This window comes from Mesocricetus auratus, unplaced genomic scaffold (genome assembly GCF_017639785.1).
Source record: "Mesocricetus auratus isolate SY011 unplaced genomic scaffold, BCM_Maur_2.0 Super-Scaffold_100021, whole genome shotgun sequence".
NCBI lineage: Eukaryota > Metazoa > Chordata > Mammalia > Rodentia > Cricetidae > Mesocricetus > Mesocricetus auratus.
Window position 1 is genome coordinate 31,541,592 of NW_024429202.1, and position 14,232 is coordinate 31,555,823.

The 14,232-nt window shown below is 46.3% G+C and overlaps 1 protein-coding gene across 4 annotated transcripts in view; it reads left to right on the forward strand.

Annotated features, from left to right (window-relative positions):
• Npas2 (neuronal PAS domain protein 2) overlaps positions 1-14,232 on the forward strand; it is a 174,552-nt gene that overhangs the window by 127,368 nt on the left and 32,952 nt on the right. For all 4 annotated transcript variants that reach the window (XM_040729340.1, XM_040729338.1, XM_040729337.1 and 1 more), the window contains exons 8-12: positions 6,129-6,247; positions 6,978-7,060; positions 7,785-7,891; positions 10,111-10,258; positions 12,240-12,324. In XM_040729340.1, coding sequence (XP_040585274.1) covers positions 6,129-6,247; positions 6,978-7,060; positions 7,785-7,891; positions 10,111-10,258; positions 12,240-12,324 — 542 coding nt within the window. The remainder of the gene's footprint in view (positions 1-6,128; positions 6,248-6,977; positions 7,061-7,784; positions 7,892-10,110; positions 10,259-12,239; positions 12,325-14,232) is intronic.

Sequence of the window (14,232 nt, forward strand, 5' to 3'; positions counted from 1 at the left end):
GTACAGCGCTACAATACAACGACTCTATTTGAACTGCGGCTGTCCTGCAACAGATATTCTCTATGAAGAGAGACAAGGAGAGATGCATTTGAACAAACACACCGCCCCCATCTTTTCACGCTTCTAGTTCAATATGGGGTCAGGAGGACCTTCTCAAGTTCCATATACCCAAGTGCCACACCCTCCTACGCTGCTGCCACACCCCCCTACCCTGCTGCTACACGAGCAGGAAGAAAACAGCTAGGGAAGTGTCAAGAACACGACGAGCATCTGTGCTTTAAGGGGTCCTAAGAAGCAGGCTTTATTCCTGATAGGCCATTTTATGGCAAGAAGAAAGCCATCCCTTTATTGGGTCCTCCCCCAGCCTTGGACTTAGATGTGCATCTGACTAAAATCCAGAACACAGTATTTCAAAAGTTGCTGGTATGGTTCCAAATAGGTCACCCTCAGCAAACATTCCACCCTGGGCTTTCCAGAAACCACACACCAGAGTATAAAAGTTTCCCTGCCCTCATTTTACCTAGTTGCTGCTAACCACAGCACCAGATTGCAGCACTGGCAGAAGCCAGGGCCTTTCGGCTTCTTAACACTTGGTTCCATGTGTTCCCCAGGGTTTCTGTGGGTTGCCTGGCTTTGAGGCTGTTGCTTCTGTGTTTTGTTTCTCCCCTGTGCTGAATTAATTAAGATATCTTGGTTTAAGAGGTCGAGGTACAGGCACACCAGAGCTCCCTGAACACAGAGGCAGGGGTTTGGAAATCTCTTATACAGAGTATCTGATGTGAACATCACTGGCCTCCCAGAGCTAGAAGGGAAACATGCCTTCCACTCAGCCAGGCAGCTTCAAATCCTCCCCCAGTGGAGGTCAGCTATCAGATTAAACAGCAGTGAGTTTCCGATCATGGTTAATAACAGACTATTACCCAAGGCCATGGTCCTGCACAGTCATCTAAGGTCCATATTACAATGGAGCAATGAAGAATGGGAATACATTCATCAACCTACATCTTTCTGCTTGCTCTCATCTGAGAGTGACTTCATGTGCAAGATGGTCTATAATTTTAACTGAAAATATGACAACATATCCAGATAGGGTGAGGGCCTCAAGGAAAAATTCAGTTTCCTCAGCATATGAAGAATTTACTGCTACTCACACCAATCCTCTGGGGGAAGTTTTAACTCCATTACCAAAGTCCTCTGGTCCCCTGAAAATTCTCAGTGAATGGCAGGAATTGGAAAGTATTTAAGTAAGACATACAGTTTCCCTTTAGAGCAATGTTCTTCTTCTCAGTTCACCAAACTGCAAACCCAGCTTTCTCATGGAGCTCTTACCTTCTCCCCACTCATTATACTTCTTCGCTAAGCAAACCTGCAAGAAATAAAACAGCCAAGCATTATGTGAGCCACGTAGGTGGTACTCGGGCCAGGAAGTAGCAGAGTGAGTGTGTGACTGTCTCCCAAGAAGGTTGATATTTGGCTGTTCAGAGCACACCAATAAAGCATGCTGCAAACCCTGATATCTGGATGTTCTGAACATACCCACTTAAACACTTTGTGAAGAAGAAAACATGGAGGCTGAAATTAGTACTTCATTGGTAGGAGGTGGTACCTCATGAGTGGACTGAAGAGTGTTTTCCTCTCGATGGTCCCAAACCAGAACTTAGGGGGTTGGGAGCCTCCTCCTTCTGCAGAGCAAATCTCATCTGATTGCTAAGTCGTGTCTTCCTAAAGCCCATCAGCTTTGCTTCTGGTTTGTTTCAAGAAATGCCCAGAAAGTTGCCTTTCACTTTCTGTGTAGATGTGTCATGTGCTTTCCCATAGACTCTGCAGGTAGCGTGTCAGCATCTCCATCTGAGGACAGAAGGCTGAGCTGCGGAGCTGAGTGGGAAGGGAGCGGGGAACTTTTTCCTTCCCTTTGCTGCTAACAGCCACTGTTGACTCTGATCCTCCCCCATCCTTTCCTAAACCCCTGAGAAAAATTCCCCTGCCACCTGAGATCTCCCAGCCGTGTGTTCATGATTTGCCTTGTATCTTTATCATGATTTGGGAGGTCAGCTTTACCTTGGGACAGACTTGGGAGCCAACCTTGGGTATGTCACACAGAAGTAGCTTTAGTCAGTCTGAGTCCCCACAGAATCTTGGGAGTTTAATTTTTTGAGACTCCCGAGAATGCCAACGCAAGACAGAACTCTTTCGAGGTATCTAAGATAGAGAGGATCTTGGAAAGTTCAGAGCCTGAGAACCTTTGGACCAAACATTTTAGTCTGAAGATTCTAAGCAGTGTCACCATGCATCTCTCCAAACAGAGGTCCTTATAGGCACTTCTGCTGTTTGTCAACCTTTGATGGCCATTGTGTCATGTAATTCCCAGACACTATCTTGCCAAGGCCTCCTTTAGACTAGTGTTTATCTTTCAGTAGAGTAGTGAGCTAACCTGAATGTCAGTGACTTCCAGAACCCTCCATCAGTGCCAGAGTGGAGGACCTGAGAAAGAGAAGCCACCCCAGGGTCGCAAAGTCTGTGTGCTACTTACTGTCAAAGACCGGAAAGTCCCTTCCTGGACTGAGCCCTAAGCTCAGTTTGAGTATCAAGTGCAAGCCCTTCCTGAGAAATTTATCCAGAAAACATGTGCTAAGAGCCTGCTCAGTGCTGGAGATGGGAAACAAGGCTCACTCAGCTCCCACATGGGAAAGGCCTGCTTACCCAACTTTTGGCAAAGGCAGCATCAATTTTGAGTTAGCAGCCTCTAGAAAGAAAATGGAGCAAGAGAGAAACAGTTCTCTGTATCTGAGTATGGGAGACCAGAGAAAGGAGGGCTGTACCGACAGTCGGCAGCAAATCCTGAGAGATAAGGAAGTCAGTTGTAATTAGATATATTTTTTGTTATTTAAATTGAAATAGGTAATTGAATCCTTAATTAATGGCTTCAAACTACCTTGGGATCTGAAGTGCCAGAGAGTTATTCTAAGTGCTGAATGTGACTGTGAAGACCCAGGGTACAGTATGCATGCGTGCTGCCTCTGGAACACATGAGGAGTCTAGTGTTTCATGAAACCAGTCATTTCACATGTAACCAGCAGCATGTAAGCGAGTGTCCTCCCCTCGCTTCCTCTGCATGACCTTCCTCTTGGCCTTTACCAGACTATCCACCCCGGTTTACTGTTTATCACCCTGGATCAGACTCTCAGATGGATAAGGTTTTCAGTGGGGAAAGCTGGTCGGGAAAAGAAGAGACAATTTGGGGCCCACCCGTAGCCTATTCATCTAACTGCAGGCTAGCAGTAATACTGGAACTTCCCAAGGCAAGGATGGGGGTAGAGCTGGGGATTTTCACCTTTGGATCCTTTGAAGTTCTTAAAAATAAAAAAAAAATAGATAAGAATGGGTTGGAAGGCAGCCAGACCAAGTGGAAGGTCTACAAAATCCCACTTAATGGCCACGATGGTAGTCTCTGCCCTCCTTAAGGAAGGAACACACCTTAGACAGGTGTTTCCCACTTCTCCATCTTCTGTCCCCTTTTCACAGGAAGTGAGGGAGAAGGCCCTTGCTGGCAGCATGTGGGTTTAGGAGCCAAAGAGTGGCTCAAGCCAGGTGTATCAGTTAGGAGGAGAAGGCATCCTTCTTAAGTTCCTAGGGAGTCCTGGGAAGTTTGTCTCCAAGGTCTCGGCATTCCAAAAAGAGCCAAGAGAATTTTATTAGGTCATTATCTTGTGGGGTAATGTCTCTTCGATCCGAGCAGAGAGTATTTCACATCTGGGAAATTTTTAATGTCTTTTTTTTTATTACACAGATGTTCACATCTGCAGACCTTCCCTTATGTGAGATTGTTTTCCTTCCCCTTGATAAATCTCTTGGCTCACCCCACAAAATGAATCTACAATAGTCTTAAGCCAGCTCATGACAGATGTAGACTCTCTTGAGACCACTATTTTTTATTTTACTCACTTTGTATTCATGTTTGGAAACATTTATTAGTATTTATGTGAGTGAATTCAGAGAATGTGTTTGGCAAAATGAATTTATTCATGTTAGTGGAGAGCAGACCACATTATAGATTCATTTACAAACCTATAAATATAGAAAACAAAAAAATGATTGGAAAGCTAGACTATAATCTTGCAGATTTCATTTTAAAATGCATTTGGTTTTCTGATGTTCCATATGCTTTTGGTTAAATTGGAAAGCATAATGGTACTGGAATCTGTGAGTTCAGAAGGCACAGGTTATACAGACACCTATCCACTGGGGCTTGTTCCTGGGTATCTCAGACATCCTCAAACCCATGGGCACTCAAGTCCCCTGTATACAATAGTGTGGCATTTTCATACAACCCTCCACTCTTCCCCATATATTTTAAATCATCTCTAGATGACTTACAGTGCCTAATAAAGTGTAAATGCTACATGGTTTTACTGAATTTCTTAGGGAATAATGGCACTGAAAGGACATGTGTGTGAGGGGGTGTTTGTGTGTTCAATAGATATATGGTGGCTTCTTTTAGATATTTTCAAATACATGGGCTCTGCAGTTGGTCCAGTTTGCAGACTCAGAAGTCTCAGTTGTGAAGAGTCAACTGTAACCAGCCATGTGTTTTAAAGGAAAGGTCTTGTGACCTCTACTCTGGGGATCCTCAGCCCTGGCCACATGGTGGCCAGACAGTGGAGCTCTGAATTATGTGATCTGGGCGGAGCCCAAGTTGCCAAACCAGAGATCCCAGGGGAGTCAGGAACCCATTGGAATTTGAGGATTCTATGGATGTGCCAAGCTGGTTATTTTCATATTTAACTGGGCTCTCTCCTCTCCTCAAAAATTCAATCTACAGATAATGGAATTTTTCTGACCAAAAGGTCACTTACTTCTCCATAATCACCCTGAAGAAAGGTCTGGGGCACCCCAGGAAGAACTTGGTTGAGACCCAGTGGGCTCTTAAGAGAGCAATGGGAGCCTGGTTCCAACACATTGATGGACATGAATCTAGATCCAAACCCTTTATCCCCTCAGAACTCAGATTTAGGCAAAGTCCTGTGGGACTCTGATGTGACCTTTCTGGTTCTCAGTTTCCTCATCTAAAATAACGACAGTTATGTCTGCTTAGACTTGTGAGGAAAAAAGCAACAGGCTTATGGAGAGAGATGTGATCACATCTTGTTCAACTTGTTGATATTTAGCAATGAGTTTGAAAGCCACTTTGGTTCAGGGTTTCAGAGGTTCCGGTCTGTGGTCCACTGTCCTGTTGCTTTGGGGCCTGTGGTGAGGAAGATGGTGACATTAGGGAAAGCAGAGCACATATCAGAACAGAGCTGCTTAGTTCATGACTAAAACCAGAGCCTCACAAATCCCTTTCAAAGGCAGACCCCGAGGAGCCAAGAACATCCCAAATGCATCTCTCGGTTTTACCACTCTCCAATAGCACCAGGCTGGAAACTAAGTCTTTAACCCCATGGAGGGCATCCCAGATCCATCCACAACTACCTACGCCCCTCCTCAGTGGTCTGGCCCCTGAATCATCCTAGACTCCCTAGATGAGGTTTGAGACAGATTCCTCCACGCTTGTGACGCTCCCCTTTCTTTTCCTGGGGCTATCAGTAACAGAAACATTGTTAGACAATGCAATTCACCCTTAAAACACCAGAAGCCAGCACCCAGGCCCTTCTGACAGAACAGTGGTTCTCAACCTCACAGGGGTTGCATGTCATTTATGTTATGATTGGTGACAGTAGCAAAATTACAGTGACGAAGTAGCCATGAAAACAATGGTATGGTTGGGGGGTCACCAGGACTGGAGGAACTGTATTAAAGGGTCGCAGCGTCAGGAAAGAGAGCCTTGTAGTGCAGAGCGGTTTGCCCAACACAAGAAGCACATTCAGAAGTGCTAGTAGAAGTGAGGGCCATTGGGGTATAGTGGTTATTGCCATGGTTTTGATTCCTAGCTCAGCATCTAGGAAAACGGTCTCAAACAAGTGCCTCTGTTTCCTTACCTGTGAAGTGGGAATAAGAGGTGTGCCTACCTCATGTAAAAAAAAAAAATGGAGCAAGTTATCATGCACAAACACCCGAAAGAAGGCAGTGTCAGACAGGATCAGCTGCTGTCACCAGGCAGGGCTAACACTGTGTGTCCTCCTCCCTCCCAGTGCCTAGCCCGTCCTGCAATGGCTTTGACAACACCCTTTCACGACCCTGCCGTGTGCCCCTAGGAAAGGAGGTCTGTTTCATTGCCACAGTGCGTCTGGCGACACCGCAGTTCTTAAAGGCAAGTTCCCAACAGGGACGTCCCGTTGCGGACCCCAGGTTTGGTTGTGATGGCATCACATTTGGTTACATGTCGTAAGTTATCCTCATGGGAGAGAATAAAACTGCGATAAAGTTAGTTTGAAAAAATTAGTGTTCAAAACTCTAAATGTCTAGGCCGTGTGCCTGCCCCCATGGCCCATCCCAAGCCCTGGGTCCCTGCGGGGGTTTTTTGGTTTTGTTTGTTTGTTTGTTTTTGTTTGAAGGCAGCACCCATTGCTGATGAATCCATAAAGACGTTGTTGGCAAGGATTCACATCCTTGCACCACCATAATGCACTGCGTAGGTGTGCCTCAGACTGTGAGTCAAAAAAATGTGAGCATTTACTGTATTTTCCCTTCTATGATCGCACTTCACATCTCTGGTACAAATGTGGATGGAATTAAATTAGTGATTCAAAATCAGATGAAGAGCTAGCTTTCTCCACATGTTTTCTCCACTTCCAGATAATGGGAAGGGGATGAGGCACAGTTTGGTTTCTAGGTACTTTTCCCAGTTTGTGAAATAAATTTAGGATCAGCTAATACGGAAATTAGCTACAGATGACAAATTTCAGTCCAGCCCTATTTGGAGCTTGGCTCAGAACAGTTTTAACTTGTGTTACCCATCGTTCATTCCTTTTGAACCAGCCGAGGGTGAGCATTTGGCACCCTGAGAAACATTCTGGTTTTTTTTTCCTTTTCTAACACAGGAAATGTGTGTAGCTGACGAACCTTTAGAGGAATTCACTTCGAGGCATAGCTTGGAATGGAAATTTTTATTTCTGGATCACAGGTTTGTGAAAAGAAAAACATATTTGAGTTGGGTCCTTTTCAAGCGTTGTTTGCCTGAGCCAGGTTCTGCTTGGGAGAATAAAGTCCAGCCTGGCCCATTGAAGGGAAGGACTCCTTGGCAGTAGGGACAGTTGTTCCCAGCTAAGGGGCAGGTCAGTATCCTAACACCCATGTGCCTGTCCCATGCGCAGGTCCTGTGTTCAGAGTGATGCCTCAGCCCCAAGACATCTTTGGGACGGTCCCAACTTAGGTCACTCCTATTTCCTGATTGGCAAAAGCAAATGTGGGGAGAGAAATCCACCGATTTCTTTAATCCCCCTTTGGCCCTTCATCTCAATGTATTCTTTCCCTCACAGCATTATTCCCAGCTTATGAACTAACAACCACCCCTCCCTGCCCTTAAATTTTGAACATTGTACTGGCCCCATTTATAGCTGTTTTAAATTCTTCACTATCTATAAGTTCTTATTATCATTTGGGCCAGGTTATTCCAAGAAATGGAGTGCCTGTATGCTGAAGTAAATGAGTTCTTTTTTAATTTTGTGCTCTCTGGTCTCAACTGTCTTTACGATGTTGTTTTCCTGCCTCTGGTTCTTGATAAACTAGGCCTCTGTGGAAACCACTAAGGGTGCAAGCTGCACCTCCACGCTGCGTGTTGCAAGCAGCTTGTGAATAGCGTGGAGTTCCCTCTCATGAAGAGAAGATTTCCTCTTGTCTCCCTGCAGAGCCCCTCCCATCATAGGATACCTGCCCTTTGAAGTACTCGGCACCTCAGGCTATGATTACTACCATATCGATGACCTGGAGCTCCTGGCCAGGTGCCACCAGCACCGTGAGTACCACTCACCAGCCCAGCCACGAGTCTTGTGCTTGCTTTACAAGGGCCTAAACAGCAGGAGTCTGTACAACCGTGCCCCATGCAGTAATCATATGGGCTAACAGGGTTCTTTCCTATGCTTAGCTCCATGGGTCCTACTTTAAGTTGGAGTTGACATTGCCCTGATCTCCAGCAACACCCCACTATCAACAAGAAGAGTCACATTCTTTAATCCTAATCAAGAAATTAAGGCAGGGATGGACTTTCTTTTAGGCTATGGGATGCATTTGATAGACAGAATACTAAATGTTCTATTTGTTCTTTAGTTTGCAAGTCAGATATTGGTCGCTGATCATGGGGCTAAGACTGTCCTTCTGTCCTCCTCAAATACAACATTCTCAAAGCAGTGGCTTTGTAGCTTGAGTTTCCTAGTAAAAGTCCTTTTAGACATTCACCCACAAGATGCCAGTACCCATGGCCAGCACCTCCTGGCTGCCCTCCAGGGCAAGGTCTGCTGAGAAATCCAGAAGCAGGTGATTTCAAATGATGCTGCCAATGTGTGGAAGGGGTATGTGCAGGATCTTGGCGGGGCTTGGAGGGTCCTGGAAATGTCAGAGAAGGCTCTGTGCCACAGAAGAGGGGGACAGTCCAATAAACATTAAGGGTAGTCCCCTTGCCATAGGACGCAAGAATTACCAGCTCTTCCAGCTCTCATTCACAAGAAGAATCAGAAATGAACCACTCGGAGTCCTGACAGCTTCCCTAACATTAAGCTACGGATTCTGATAAATGGACCACGGACATGGTCTTCAGTAGATGCCATGTTTGTAGTGGCTGTTAGGACTTTCTTCTCTGCGCTGTCCTTGTTGACAAAGGAACATGCTGGAATTGCAACTAGCTTAACCTTAACCCTTCACTTCTCAAAGTGTAAAGACTTAACCAAGCTGCAGGAGTACCAGGTTAACTACAGCTGCAGACTGTCGGGCTCCCTCTACCATGGGTCAGGAATGAGAAGCTCCCTTTTCACAAGTCCCTCCAGCAGACTGGTATTCACATTCAGATCTGAGAGGCATGGTTGCTTTAACCCTCAGGCTGCCTCTGACTCTTCTAGCACAGAGAAGCCACTCACGTTGAAGAGGCACCCGATAGACTTGCCCGGTGACTCAGGCAAGACGGGCTTGCTTGGTAGAGCCCACGAGTCCACTCTGCCAGGCTGCTCTAATCAGACCCCCATCTGAACAGCGCGGTAGCTCCTTTCCTAAGTAAGTTTCCAAGTGACTGTTTTCATTACAAGATGCTAAATTGCAGGGACTGTGGTCATAAAATCCAAATTGGTCTTCTTCCTAGGATTCATAATGTATCCTTCTGCCTCACATGAGCTAATAAACCACCAGCATGCACTCTGTCCTGGATACCTCCCAAAGGAGCCATCTGCAGACATAACTATAGGGGCTCCAGGGAGCTGTGCAGCTGCAGGGGGAGACCTGGAATGCAGGCATCCATGCAGTCTCTCTGTTCTAAAATGGTGTAGACTGAGATTCAACTGTTGATGACAGCTGTAGATGCCCATCGGTTGCTGGCAGGAAGATCTATTTTGGGTCCATTTCTCTCAGTATCTGGATGCTCCATCCTCTGCTCTGCTCTTAAAGTCCCAAAGGCATCTCACCTGCAGGAAGATGAGCCCCCAAGAAAACCAGGGCCTCTTTTTAACTTAATCTCCAACTGGAAAACCATCCTTGTGTGTCCTTATGTGAAGTCTTTTCGGCCTCGGTGCATTTGGGAACATATGGAATCACTGTATTAAGAATTCTTCACTCAGGGTTGTGGTGGCACACACCTTTAATCCCAGCACTGAGGAGGCAGAAGCAGACAGATCTCTGTGAGTTCAAGGCCAGCCTGGTATATAGAGTGGGTTCCAGAATAGCCAAGGCTACATAGAGAACCACTGTCTTGGGGGAAAAAAAGAAATTCTTCAGTTTGACTGAGTATGACTAAGTCAGATCACTAGCCTAGTAAGCATGAAGCCCCAAATTCAATCTCTGGCATGTTACCAGTCCCCAAAAGTATCAGATTGCATGATAATGGTCACTTAGAATACAGCGCAACCAGGAAAATAAGCAGTATTTGGTGCTGCCTTCTGGAACACTTGGACTTTAGTAGTAAGTCTCGGGGAAAGGGTCACTTTTACATCAGCATGTTTTACATGCAAAGTCTACTCTTGTTTTCCCTCCTAGTGATGCAGTTTGGCAAAGGGAAGTCATGTTGTTACCGGTTCCTAACCAAAGGGCAGCAGTGGATTTGGCTGCAGACCCACTACTACATCACCTATCACCAATGGAATTCCAAGCCCGAGTTCATCGTGTGCACACACTCGGTGGTCAGGTACTGTCCAGGCAGTCTGGTCCTCTGGGAAGTGCCTGGGAGGGTGGGAGAGGCCACCAAGAGTTAGGAAAGGATCGGTGACCATCTTTAGGACACCCTGGGAGAGAGGAAACTCTCTGGCTGTCATCTGCTGCAAGCTGGATGGTGAGAACGCAGCCCTTGCCCAGGTGCACACTCTCTCCTCCTGACTCTGAGAAGTGCTCTGAGTTTTCAGTCGAGCCCTTTTGAAAGCTGCCAGGATATTATTTAGTAAGTTCCAGCTTCACTGACCTACTTACATATTTTCCCCTCATCTCTATCCATCCCCCAGCTTTCCCTTGTTGCTGTTTTTTTGAGAAGAACATTAAAATGTTGCCTCCAAATAACTCAAACGCATGCTTCGTTATTCTTTAAGGCTTCAAAACCCCCCGCTGGCAAGTGAGGCAGTGTTAGGGCAACAGCTAGGCTGCCTGTAAGAAAGTGGCCCTGAGGGTCCTTGGTAGTTTTGGGGAACCTTTAGCTCAGGGTGGGTGAGCAGGAATTCAAAGGGTAACAATATGTCCAGTATGCATAGATGTGACCTATGTGGATTCCCAACTCTCAGAGGTAAAGGAAACTGTTTATTTACCCTCCATCCACGGAGAGAAATGCCCAGAACATAAGTCATCTAGAAGAGAGACTTTGTGCCCCGCATAGTGTCACACTCCTACAATCCTAGCACCAGGGAGGCTGAGTCAGGGGGATCTCAAGTTTGAGGCCTGGGCTACAGAGTGAGACCCTGTCTCAGAAAAGAAAATCTGATAAAAGTAATAGTCCACCTCTATATCAAGTGGATTTTGTGTTCATGTATTTGGCTAACCACTGATGGAAAATATTTTAAATTACATTTATACTAAACATATACGAGCATTTTTCTTCTCACTGTTCCCTAAAGAGCATAGCATGCCAACTCTGCACATAGCATTTACCTTGCTTTAAGTGTTAGAAGGACGCTAGAGATTATTTGAGTTTGCAAGAGGATGTATACAGGTGATGGGTAAATACTAACCCATTGTATGTTAGGGACTTGAGCATCTGTGAAGTTTAGTATTCAAGTGGGTCCTGAATTCAAGTGGGGACAGCAGTACATATAACATATATGTGACGGTGGATACACACCTATGTGTATAGAACAGTCTTGTTTAATGTGCAGACAGTAGAGAAAGGACCGGTCTTTGACAAGCCAATGGCCTTGATCTCATTTCGTTACATTTTGTGCCCATGCTCAGACTCGCTCTTCAGTTCCCAGCCCGTCCTTTTGGACTTCCTCAGCCTGTGGCTTGTGGCTTTATGGCCAGTGGTCCTCTGCTGCCTCTCAGCCTGTGTCTTTTTCAGTGGGATTGCTCAGTCCTCAGGGAAGGATGCCACCCTCCTTGGTCCTCCACCTCCCAAGTCATAGGAAGACACTAACTGGGAGAGATGAGAAATGAACTGAGTACATAAATAAGGGGTCAAAGGCTCCAGTTCCTCATCCCAGTCACCTCCCCATCCTGCAGCTCCACACTGCAGTTTATCTACAGCGGTGACAAAAAGGGTCTCTAGTCACAGCCTGGGTCTCTGGCTACCTCTAGGTTTATTTCTTTATATATACTGCCATATATGCTGTCGATAATGAACATGTTTGAAGCAGTTTTTAGTTCTTTGCAGGCACAAGCTTATCAACAAATAAAAATATATCTTAAAAGCTACCATATCTGGAGGTTTCGGGAAAACGAAAGGACAGAGAATAATAGGGAAGGAAATTAAACCAACCCGGAAATAGAACCACCTGCAATACAATGTTAGAGTCTTTGTAAGGCAATTAGGTGGGAATGAAACTCAGTCCTCTAAGCAGGTCACAGGTGGGCTCCTCTGTGCTGCAGATGCCATGAATAGGTTTTACTTGAGGCCCCCACGTGCTCCGTTAGGTATTGCCCTCCTGGAATGTCCCAGCGCCACTGTGGTCTGTCTCTTTCCTGAGCAGTTACGCAGACGTCCGGGTGGAAAGGAGACAGGAGCTGGCTTTGGAAGACCCACCAGCAGAGGCCATGCATCCCTCTGCACTGAAGGTGAGCTCGTCCCTCCCTGCCCAGAGGGTGAAAACGGAGAAGGGCTAAGCAGTGGCACCTACCATGGATTGTTCTGATTAATACCAGAATAGCCAGAACAGAGTCCTCTTACTGAGCACTTGCTGTAGTTCCAAAGTGCTCACAGTGATGGGGGGGGGGGGCTTTTGCCTATTTGCCGAAAGGTCCTATGAGGTAGACACCATGTGCTCTCTTCCCTCAGATGAGCATGGAAGCATGGGTACCCGTGGGCACGCTTGTAAAAGCTGGCTCAGAAACAGCCCCTGGACTCAAGGAATAGCTTGGCAACTTCCCAGCCTTCTGATGATGGCTATAAAAAGCCCAGTTTGCATTTCTCCCACAGATAAAATGCTGGGGAGTAATTCCATCACCCATTAGAGTGTGAAGCAATTCAAGGCCTCTGTCCTTCCCTTAGACTAAGCTTCGCTGTGTTGTTTCCAGTTCTTAGCCTCTCCCTCCTGCTCTTTCTGGTTTTGATTTTGTTTTGTAGTGCTGGAATGGAATCCATGCAAAGCTACTGTCCCATGCATCCATGGTGTTTCTGATTCAGTGTCACAGACTTTAGTTAATAGTCACGGTTGTGTCAGCTTTGTATAAAGAGCTCTGGTGTGAGAAGGGGAAGCTGATGTAAAAGAGATCCTTGGGTCTACAAAGCCCTTCTTCCTTCCCCCACCCTGAGTTCTCTGGTCCCATCTGGTCAGGCTTTTCCTCAGACAACGCCAAGGAACCGTGACGATCATCCCCAGCAGCCCAGAGCCACAGTCCCCAAAGGTCATTCATAAAGCGAGCAGAAACATTGGAAGGCAAGGAGAAAAGACAAGAAAGGGAAGAGTTTTGCATTTCATTAACACTAAGAAGCGATCAGCTAGGAGGGCCAGTGTTATTTTAAGAAAGCGAAAAAGCTGCCAATCAATCTAGGAAATAAGGACTTTCTTGCATCAATTGTGGGACAAATCCTTGTTTTGGATATATTGAAAGGTAGTTCTAGGGTGCCCAGCACTCTAGATTCCAGGGCCTGACCAGAGGCTTTGTGGAAGCCTGTCATCCTGTCTCTGATCAACAAACGCATCTCTTATCCTTTGCTGATGAAACTGGGAGGAAGGAGAAGTCCCTTTCAAAGATCAGAGAGCAGTGTCTGCAGAGGCTTACCTGCTGCCATCCTGCCTCTGTGAGCCATCGTCTGCGTTCTGACGTAGGAGGCTGCCATTGCTTAGGGACGTGTCTGGTACCCAACTCGCCATATCACACACCGTGTACCACGGCAGAGGATGGCATTCTGCTAATGTTAGACAAGTGGTAGACACACCATACATCACAACCAAAGAGCGGGTGTAATGGGTACCCACCCACCGGCCAACCAGAAATTTGTCACTCGGGTTTCTGGGTGACAAGGTAGGAACTCCTTTTGAAATGAAGCCTCTGGGACACTGCTTCTCAAACTGTCTGTGGTGATCTTACTTAGGGGAGTTTTAATGTTGCACTGACTGACATGTTTGGCAAACACGTGTTCCAGTGTTGGGTTGATGTTCAGTGATGGTGATGGCTGTGAAGGTCCCTTGATGTGTACACTCACTCCCTGAGCTGATTCCTATGCTAAGCAGGGACATGCAGCTCACTGTGGTCATGGTGCAGTGACCCTCAGACCAGCCTTATCTAAAGAGATTGTCACTAAGCAGCTAATATTTCCCACCACACACAGAGACACATCCTGTCACTCTGTTTGGCACAACAGCTTGTAGGTCACATATCAGTCATCCCAGTCCTCTTTGGAGGTACACACATGTGCATGCACACACACACACACACACACACACACACACACACACACACACACACACCATGGTAGCAACTATCTTTACTGGAGCCATGAGTTCAAAGACAGAACAGGAC